The sequence below is a fragment of the Triticum dicoccoides genome, chromosome 3B (assembly GCF_002162155.2).
Source record: "Triticum dicoccoides isolate Atlit2015 ecotype Zavitan chromosome 3B, WEW_v2.0, whole genome shotgun sequence".
Taxonomy (NCBI): Eukaryota; Viridiplantae; Streptophyta; class Magnoliopsida; order Poales; family Poaceae; genus Triticum; species Triticum dicoccoides.
The window spans coordinates 499,478,684-499,488,636 of NC_041385.1; the positions used below are offsets into that span (position 1 = coordinate 499,478,684).

Below are 9,953 nucleotides of genomic sequence, written 5' to 3' on the forward strand. Positions count from 1 at the left end.
TGACAGCGGAGGAGGAGGCCCGTCTCGTGCAGCGTGTCATGGAGGACTCCATGAACACGCATGACGAGCGGCAATGGGACGGCCTAGAGGAGGCCATGACCCTCTTTGCCGCCGGCGACGTCGCCTTCCCGGAGCTGCAGATGGCGTCCATCGGCCGCGATGTCGCCCTCCCGGAGGACGCGATGGAGGAGGAGCCGTCGGCCGCGTTCCAGGGACTGCTGGGCCAGTGGTGGGGCTGGTCCTGCACTGCTCCAGAGATGGCCGCTGGCGTGGGCGTGAACTGGTGCGCCACTCCGTCGCGGTCACCGGAGCGGGAGGCCTCGCCACGGGAGGAGGTGGTGCAGGCACCTCCGGCCTTCCAGGCCGCCCCCGTCTACCACGCACCACCGGCCCACCTGTGGACGCCGCCGGACTACGTCGACCTCGTCAGCGACGATGACGACACCGGCGGCCAGTGAAGAGGGCGACGGCCACGGCACCGACGGGCGCAGCAGGAGCGCGTGGAAAGTATTTTTTTATTTTGTTTTTATGTTAATTATGTGAAACTGGGCCGTTTAAGTGGACTGTGAAAGTGGGCCGTTTTGTGGCCGTGACCCCTATATATGTTTTATATTTTTTTATTGCGCTTATTTACTTTTTAAGTCATTTCATTCTAGTTTTTATATTTTTTTATGGACAACGATAACGTCCACACGTGTGGTGGGAGTCAAACCCGCCCGCACGCCCTATAACACATAGACTATGCCATGTCACCGCATGTATGCATGTGGGAATCTTTTTCGATTTTCAGTTTACAAAATGTTTTATCTCTTAAATGAAAAATTCGATTGAAAATCCGTTTTCGTTATTAAATTCCTCGCGACGAGATCTTCGAAACTAGATCTCATATCAATATATTTTGACGAAATTTTTTTGGGGTTAAAAGTTGCCATGTCTATTGTACATGAATTGCCATGATGTTTACATTGAAGTTGCCATGATATGTTTCAACTATTTTCTTCTACATTTAAAAGTAAATTTTGACATATTATAAAACAAAGAATTAAGAAACTAGACTTGTCATGTACCGTTAAACAAAATTGTAATGATACATCCATTTAAAGTTGCCATGGTTCATACAAAACAATATTTTTATGGTCAAAATTACTGGAATTCTCATCATCAAAAAACTAAAATTGCCATACTCTACAAACTAAAATTGCCACATGGCAACTTTAGTTTAAGCACTATGGCAACTACAGTGTAAATATCATGCCAATTTTTGGGCAAATTTTTTTTCGTCTAAACATATCAACATGGGGTCTAGTTTTGAAGATCTCGTCGAGACGGATTTAATGGTGAAAACGGATTTTTAATTTGATTTTTTAATTAGGAAATAAAATATTTTTAAGCCAATAACCAAAAAACATTTTGTTGATGTCATCTATTCATATGTGGCAAAATGAATGATGATGGAGGCATGTGGGCGATGTGCAAACGCCCACACGTGTAGGCGTTAGTTTTTCCTTTTTTATTCACGTTCACCCCGGACATAATTTAAGATACGGCCGCGCAGTGGGCGCACGCACGATCCAACGGACAAAGCCGGACACGGGAGCCAATCCGGACGTCCGTTTGAGGTCATGCGATGGAGTTGGCCTAAGTCCACCTGGGGGCACGGAAACCTGCTCACTACCCACTTCCTGCTGCATGTCGTCGTTTCCACCACTGATCTCTGTCTCTGTACCAACTCAGCAAAAGATCATCACATCGTCTCCCGAGTTTGTTTCGTCCGGACACTCGATGCGGCAAAGCTCACACGGCGCCATCTTTGCGTGCGCCCCTTTCGCCTTCGCCGTGGATGTGCTGTATCCCCTTGCCGTAGTCCGCGGAGGTGTCGAGGAAGTAGAGCAGCGCGCACATGAGGACGCTGCAGGCGAGCATCGGGATGGGGCCGAAGGTCCACATGAAGAGCGCGAGCGACACGTAGAAGGCGCGGAGGCCGAGCGACCAGGCGTGGCTGCCGCGGTTCACCGTGCGCGCCACGTACGCCCTGAACTGCTCCGCCGCGCCGCCGTCGTCCTCGTCTCCCCCCGGCGGCAGGCCCAGCAGGAAGCTGGCGTGCGCGTACAGCCGGATGGCCTGCACGTTGCACACGAAGGCGAGCATGAAGCAGAGCGAGATGGCCAGGTACTTGACCGCGAACACCCGCTCCGTCTTGCTCCCGTACACCAGCAGCGGCGACGAGGAGGGCGAGGGCGCCGCCGGGGAGCGGCCCGCCGTTGCGCCGATGAAGACGCTGATGACGGAGACGAGCGTGATGGCCGTCGTGGCCAGCACCGTGGACGCCATGATGTTGTTCCGCAGCGTCTGCACGGCCAGCACCCCGTTCTTCTCCGTGTTCTGCTCCGCGCTCAGAGAAACGGCGGGGGGCCGAGTTAGAATCGTTATTGCTCAAGGGGAGATGGGGAATTATTTTGGGGCGGTGGTGGTACCGACGGCCATCATGACGGCGATCCAGCGCTTCCGGGCGAGGGCGTTGAGGCCGACGACGGTGCGGGTCGGGTGGCGCAGGATGGCATGGAGGAGCCACAGGTGGTAGCCGGCCAGCACCGCCAGCCCCAGGGGCACCAGCACCAGATCAAGATCCTCCTCCCGAACCATTGGCTCGATCCTCTCTTTGCTTCTTCTTCTTCTCCGCACAATCTCTCTGTCTCTTCTGAGCTGGAATCAGAACAGAACGAAATACCTTTGTACCGGGTAGGGTAGCACGAATACTGCCACCAAAGAAAGGAAGGAAGCAAGCCAGGGGTCACGAGCGACGTGATTCCCCGGCGAATCGCGATCACGCCTCCGGATGCCTTGATGGATATGACATAGTATGCGTGGTTCAGTTGCTCTCAACTTCGCAGCTTGACAGGTGCGAGTGCCTGGATCGACCCACGTACTACACCTTTGCTGGCGCAGTGCTGGTTCAACTTGGACTCTTCGGCAGCACGCACCCAACAAAGTGGCGGTGGTAATTACTTTGGAATAAATTCCACATTCACCGGCTTCAGCGACCTCACTTTACGGCCAAGTTTGATGTAGGTGGTTTCATGATCATCATGTGATCTTACAAAAATAGGTAGGCCATGACCCACATTAATGAAGTGATAGATAAAACGAAAGCTTTTTTTTTTCTTTCAGCAATGAAGCGATCTCGCTTAACGGCCAAGTTTGCTGCAATTTTGCATGTTCACATCCCGCATCCGCAGCAATTGATGAAGCACACCCACTACATCACATGATCGCTGCTCAAAACGACTGGCCAAGTCACTGCTGCATCAGTCTACACGTTCAAGTTTGTAATTTTGCAGCTTTCTAAACCATTACTACTTGAACCACTAAAACGGCGTCACAGTTTCAGCAAACACATAGGAACTTCTTCTACATATATCTTTCACGGTCAAGCAGCTTTTGCAGTACAGCCTGCAAAGCAATCAAGAGAAACACCATCATTCGCAAAATGTGACAGCCCATTAATCTCTGCATGTTGTGAATAAGCAATGCCAGGCAGAACAGAGATAAATAGTTGCACGTACGGGGCAGGTAGTGTTTAACTTGAGGGATTGTGCGAGCTCGCAAGAAGATATCAGAAGTTTGACAGGCCGATATTCAAGTGCCACATTTCTCCCTTTTGAGTCCGCGAAGGTGATCAACTCGCGATCCAAAAGATGTTCAAAAGCCTGCAGCAGTGAAGCATGTGAGCTTTTTGGACATTAGATACAGTGCAACCATCATTAGTTCTCGATAATGCCAAATACTTACCCTGAAGCAAACAGTGGTTGCATACTTATCAGAAGTTTTGTAGGCATCCTGTATGGATTTGTATTCTGACATACAGCCAGTCCATCAACCATTCAACCGTCAGTTTTTTTGTCTAGGGCTGATCATGAAGGGAGGAAAGAAAATTATACTGTACCTTTTATTATAGTGTTGAAGTTGTACGACTTCTGCTCCTTATCTTCTAGTCTGTTCATGCATACAAGTATGTACAGTTCCAAAATCGACAGATCTGGCATCAAAATTTAGTGACATGGATGTGATGCTATTGCATTGTTGCAACTCGATATACTGAACACGAAATGACAAAAATGAGAGCAAGCTCAGGGCAACAGTATAACATGTTTGTTGATTTTTCTTTTGCTGGGAAGCATGTCTTATTTAGTATATAAATCACTAGAAAGAACCCTACAAACGTGGAGAAATTTAGGCAGGTACCACTCCCAAAAAAAGAAATTGGACAGATACTACTCCAAAAGTGCCTCTTTGCTAAGTACCATTCCAAACAGTAAAACAACATGGAAATGCTATTAACACAACCTTTTCCATCTATAATCACCGTTAGTGCCCCTACTAGTGTGAAGAATGATTAGTCCATTTTGACTTTAAACCTAATTTCCATTGAGTGGTGTTCTAATCCCAAACATATTCAACCTAGACACAATCCAGCCAAACTCATACCAACCCCCATTTCGTCGTACTAAATCATGGTAAGTACATGTAAAAAAAGGACCTAACTACGAGGTCAACAAGATCATAAAACACCACTAATAGTAGTAGACTAATAGGTTTTTCATAATTTTTGTGTTGTTTGAAATGACACTGAAATAATACTTAGTAAAAACTGTCAGTAAATTAAGGCCAACAAACAAAGAGACCTTGCAAACTGTCCATCTTGGGTTGCCTCTGCATGGAGGAAAGCGCACTGGTAAAGCATTCCATTGACAGAAGTCCAGATTCCATATCCATATATGACACCACTCTGAAGCTGAACAATTTCCACATTTGGTTAATAACCAAAATCTTGAAATTGTGAAGAGGAAAAGGACCAAACAAACTGCTGAAAAACCTACAGAAATCTCAGGATGTTGCTGGTTGTTGCATCTGTATCCGTGAGAGAGTCGAGAATTCCTTTAAACTTCTTATTGCTGAAAATGCTCTACGGCATATAGGATAACAGAAATTTAACACAATTTGTTTTGCACAATGGAACAACAGAAATATGCCTCGCCTCAAGGCAACTTACTGGAATGATACCATACATACAGTTCTGCTCACTCTTAACAATTCTACAGTCCTAACCATGTCTTTCTTAGTTCTTTTAGCAATGTCATATATCAAACATAAGACCTTACTCTTAAGAGACCAGATTTTTTATTATCTAACATGATCATGTTCTATTATTAGTTCAGTACTACCAAGTAAGACGAGAACAAACATTCAAAGAAATGACCAATACTGGTCTGCAAGCATATGCAGTGAAAGGTTACATTGTAGAAAGGATACAGTAAGCATCGAATTGTACTCCGTAACGTAGTTTGTTGGTAAGCTCGAACCTTTGTCTAGCATTAGCAGATGTTCCATTAACCTGTAGCACCTCAACTGTTAAAAGGTTGTTTAAAGAAGAGAACTAGATCAATAATGCATTATCACTGGAAGAGAAAAACTGAGAAAGCACAAGACAGACCTCTGTATATCATCCAATGAAGAAGGAACAAAAAGAAGCTTCCTATGAGAGAAGCGAGATCGAACTCTTTTTTCTAGCAATTGATCTGCATCCTACAAGAAAACATATTTACAAAGCATGACAGCTTGAGCAACTACTCCAACTGGACTTTTCCAATACACTGCGGATAAAGGAAATTGCATGTTTCCTATGGAACTACAGAATTGAAAGTCAAATTATGATCCACTTCAATCCTCCTTCAACATATCAAGCATGTCCTCATTTGCTGATAGAAAAATACATGGCACCTCAATCCAACTTCAGCGCTAGTGTAATATTGTCAAACTGCATGTGAAGTATGCTGCTGACGTACAATGGCTACTATTACACCATCAAGTGTTTATTATTACTAAGAAAATAAGAATTTGGGGGCAGCATTGTGCATCCATACACAAAACAAGAAATCGACTCATAAGAAATAGTTCTCCGACTTGCTTGGTGAAAATGCGACTAAAGCATGAGAAAGCTCAGTCCATACCAATCGGCAACTCATACCAATGACGACAGCTTGTGATGTAAGAGATTGCATTGCATCAAGTAAGCTATAGAGTAACCGCTGCTTCCCCTGTAATAGAACATCATGAACATTAGCCATCCTCTCATGTAAAAATGCCAGTAGCGGTACGTGAAAGCATGTTATGACCTTTTCTGTTTACAATTAGACAACTCATGACACACATTCGTGTGAAAATTAATGCAGCTGATATTCAATAAAATGGACAGCGATTGGGAGTTAAATGCGGTATAGGAGCAGAAGGCATGTACAAAGTATATTCATTTCAACCTGAGCAAAGAGGTCAAACTCTACCAGGACAAAAATTACTGTCTTGTGAGCTAGTCCACACTCTCTACAGAAGAGAAAGATATAATGAGCACTCATAAAATTACACAGAAACTGAAATAAGGAGTATCACTTTATACTGAGCAGTGTTCATCATTTGAATGCAGTACTGACCGTAACATGTCAATCATGAATTCAGTGTTGTCATCTGAAGAAGCCTAAATAAGAAGACTTTCAGTCTACCTTCAGCCCATTTGAAATGGCAGAACGAAAAAATCATTGAGTAAAGGAAAAAGTAGACGAGTATGCACCATTTTGGAAAATGACAACTGATGCTCCAGACACAGCTGCCTGGCAATTTCCTAAAAACACAAGTTAGCAAAAATATCAGCATGGCTCAATGGTAGCGAAGAACGCAAAGCCACGAGTACAGAGTCAAGTAAAACAGTAACGGGCGCGAGTTGAGAAGGTGCCACATAAAGATTGGAAGAAAGCGAGCTTTGATATATTCAGCGGAAGTGCTAACCTTTGTAGCGCAGTTGTCATCACTATGTAACATGCCATTCAGCCTGATCTGAAAACATTACATAATTATCAACCTGAAGAGCAAGTTTAACAAGCGAGTAAATGGCTAAATGCTATTGCTCTTAATAGAAAAAGAGAGCAGTGGATTTGAGAAGACACAAGGGAAAAATTGAGCAGGTTCACTTTTGTGAGATGCAACTAAAGCATCGCTTGCGTTTCACGTAATGATTAATTAGGCACATTTGTAGTGACACATTGTAGCCATACCACAGATATGGCATCAGGATGTTCCTCCTTCAGGTCCCCCAGAACCATATCGAGGACCTGTAAAGAAAAGAAACATGAGCCTCCCATCTGAGAACAAAACAATCAGTACATAGTGCCAATTGCGCACATGCACATTTCATCAAACACAAGACCTGCAGTTCGGCGAGTCAAGAAAGGGGGGAGAAAAGGGAACCTCACCGCTCCTTTACCGCAGCCGCGGGGTCCGAGGAGGAGGACGGAGTTGTTGCAGGCCTCGGAGACGGAGCTGGACACGAGGTACTTCAGCTTGCTGCGCAACACAATACCGAACGCGCCGGGTAGAGATGAGTTCGGGGCTATTTCTGGCGATACGCGATGGGGCGGGGATGGGATCGATTCGGCTCACCTGTAGTTGGTGTCGGGCGAGGATCTGAGACGGGAGTGGACGAAGGCCGGGTCGCAGAGCCGGCCGCGCAGCACTGCCTGTGCTTGACCCGCCACGGTCGCCGCCGCCATGGGAGTGAGCTGTTGGCAGTGGCGGAGCCAAGATTGAAGTAAACCCCGGTGAGAAACTAGGGGAAAAAAAAACTCATATGAAGGCATAAAACAGTATGGGAACTGATGGGAGAAAATCTCTTAATTTTAATTCATAACAAAATGTCCAACCAAATCGTCCTGCACAGGAGTGAGGTACACAAGAACAAATGAGGCGAGCAAGAAGAAGCGTCGCGCGGACCTGCCGAGCTGCGGAGGAGGAGGGAGGCGGGGCGGCGACCGGGAGAGCCTGCAGCGCGACGGACAGCGGACTGAGGCAGCCGGGAAGGCGCCAGACAATGGCAAGAGCAGCGGTGTGCGCGGGAGACGGAAGCAGCCGAGGAGCGGCGGCGCGTGCGCTGATGGAAAGTTGTAAACGAGCCAAGCCATGTGGCTTGGATTAGTGGTGCGTGGGCCTCTGCCTCAGCCTTGAGCCAGAATGGGCCTGCACCGTAGCGTCAAATAGTTGAGGAAACGCGCACAGGCGCGTGCATATGGGCGAGCCCAGTTCGGCGCAGAGCGTTCATCCAGTTTCCAGTGATTTTGTTTTTCGTTGGTCTCTTCAGTTTGCACAGGTTTTTATTCGTTTTTATTCATAAAAATAAAATATTTTAAAATGTTGAGTATTTCTTTTACATTTTTTTAAGCATGTGAACATTCTTTCAAAAATAATCTCATCGTTTCCCGTTTATATTCCCCGCAAAAAATATCATTCCCTGCTTCTATGTTATCGTCGTTAATGGATTAACAAATAGTTTTACTCTCTATCATTTGTCTCTCTCCTTTCCATTTGCAACAAAATTGATGGTCCGAAGAGCCTATGCAAGCAGTCTTACTTGCTGGATGCGACGCGGGGAAGCCAGTGACAATGTTTTTTTTCGAAACGGAGGCAAAGATTGCCTCATCTATTAATTAAGCAGAAAAGAATTGTTCAGATAATTACGGAAAACTTGGCAAAAAAAACGGAACAATAAGGGCCAAGCCCACACCCATAGACTGAAACACACAGGGCAAAGCCCACCCTAATCGACGACAAGTCGACCTGCGGCCAGACAACGCAGCTCCGACTCTGACGGAGAACTCAGAAGAACAAAACCAAGCACGGTTGACGCCATGGAAGATCACCGAACGGGTCAGCTGCAGCCAGTCATCGTATACCACAGGGCCCCGCCATCGCAACTTTGACTCCACAGCAACAAACGAACCAAGGCAATATCGCGGACACGCCGAAGAAGAGCCGACTACCACAACCATTGTCGCGTCACCAACATCGCTCCCACCATCATCGTTGCCACAGAAGCCTGGACGCCACAACCACCGCAAACCACAGGTCCCGCTTGTCGAGACGAAGCTCCCAAGAGGTAAACGACACACCAAAGTGTCGCCATCGTCCAATCAAAAGATCATGGGTTTCCCCGGGAGAGGCCTAGATGGCCGGATCCGTGCGAGCAGGGTGTGGCAGCAAAGCAGCTATGCCTCCATGGAGGTCAACGACGGCCACGGCCGCCGCCATAGCTGGTCACGACACAAAGCCGAGACAAGGTCCTGTCTTCACCCAAGCTCCACACCACCTCGGTCGCACATCATTTCTGCATCGACTTCGGCAAGTCCACCAGCACCACCAACAAACCAGCCCGTGGACGAAGAGACCGCAGCCGCTGCACGCAGCCGCACCTTGCGGAGACCAACAACGGCCAAACACCGACGCGAGAAGCCACCGGACGCGGCACAACCACCACGCCCTGCCAAGCACCATGCCGCCAAAGAACGAAGGGGCGCCACCCGAGGCCGCGAACCACCATGATCCCCGGCCGCAGCCCAGCATCGGACACTCGTCACGCGCACCACGCACGCGCCACATCATCCGCCCGAGACCAGATCTCCTCCGCGCCGCCCACGGGCCTCCAAGCCGCGCCGAAAGCTCTGCACGGGCCCTCTGCACGCCCGCGACGTGCACCCTAGCAGATCGAAGGCGGCTCCGTCCCACGCAGCCTCGTGACGCCAGGACGGCGCCAACGCCACCGGAGGCCTCCTTGCCACTTCAGACCTGCACCGACCAGCGCGACAGCCAAATCGCCGCCCGCATCTCGCCCCCACCGCCCGGCCACGCCCGAGGCGCAGCTCCACGCGCACTTGCGCCCGCCGAACACCCGCGCCACCTCAGGCCTCGGCGAGCCCAACGCTGCGCCGCCGGATCCGCGCCAGCCGGCGCCAAAGCCGCCCCCGCGCGCCCGTCAGAGCTCGACGAGCCCGCACGCCAGATCCGCCCTAGCGCCGTCCTGGGAGATGCCCCGCCGCCACCCTCCCAGGCGGCGGTGAGGTGAGGGGAGGAGGAGG

At 48.6% G+C, this 9,953-nt stretch overlaps 2 protein-coding genes across 3 annotated transcripts; both read right to left on the reverse strand.

Moving 5' to 3' along the window:
- Positions 1-1,489: 1,489 nt before the first annotated feature.
- On the reverse strand, positions 1,490-2,953 carry LOC119276744. The gene is made up of 2 exons (XM_037557889.1): positions 2,479-2,953; positions 1,490-2,382 (listed from the first exon to the last, which is right to left on the reverse strand). Exons 1-2 carry the CDS (start codon positions 2,641-2,643, stop codon positions 1,795-1,797), a joined length of 753 nt encoding a protein of 250 aa, XP_037413786.1. The 5' UTR covers positions 2,644-2,953; the 3' UTR covers positions 1,490-1,794.
- A 179-nt stretch (positions 2,954-3,132) lies between these two features.
- Positions 3,133-7,935, reverse strand: LOC119276743 (origin of replication complex subunit 4-like). 2 transcript variants are annotated; one of them, XM_037557886.1, is made up of 17 exons: positions 7,819-7,935; positions 7,489-7,607; positions 7,302-7,392; positions 7,104-7,160; positions 6,838-6,885; positions 6,623-6,673; positions 6,486-6,529; positions 6,315-6,378; positions 6,009-6,095; positions 5,492-5,583; positions 5,311-5,392; positions 4,878-4,963; positions 4,683-4,792; positions 3,944-4,036; positions 3,790-3,854; positions 3,564-3,707; positions 3,133-3,450 (listed from the first exon to the last, which is right to left on the reverse strand). In XM_037557886.1, exons 2-17 carry the CDS (start codon positions 7,596-7,598, stop codon positions 3,409-3,411), a joined length of 1,266 nt encoding a protein of 421 aa, XP_037413783.1. In that variant the 5' UTR covers positions 7,599-7,607; positions 7,819-7,935; the 3' UTR covers positions 3,133-3,408. The 2 variants fall into 2 exon arrangements, with proteins under 2 accessions (XP_037413783.1, XP_037413784.1); XM_037557887.1 differs by lacking the exons at positions 7,489-7,607; positions 7,819-7,935 and having other exon boundaries at positions 6,838-6,880.
- Positions 7,936-9,953: the final 2,018 nt, after the last annotated feature.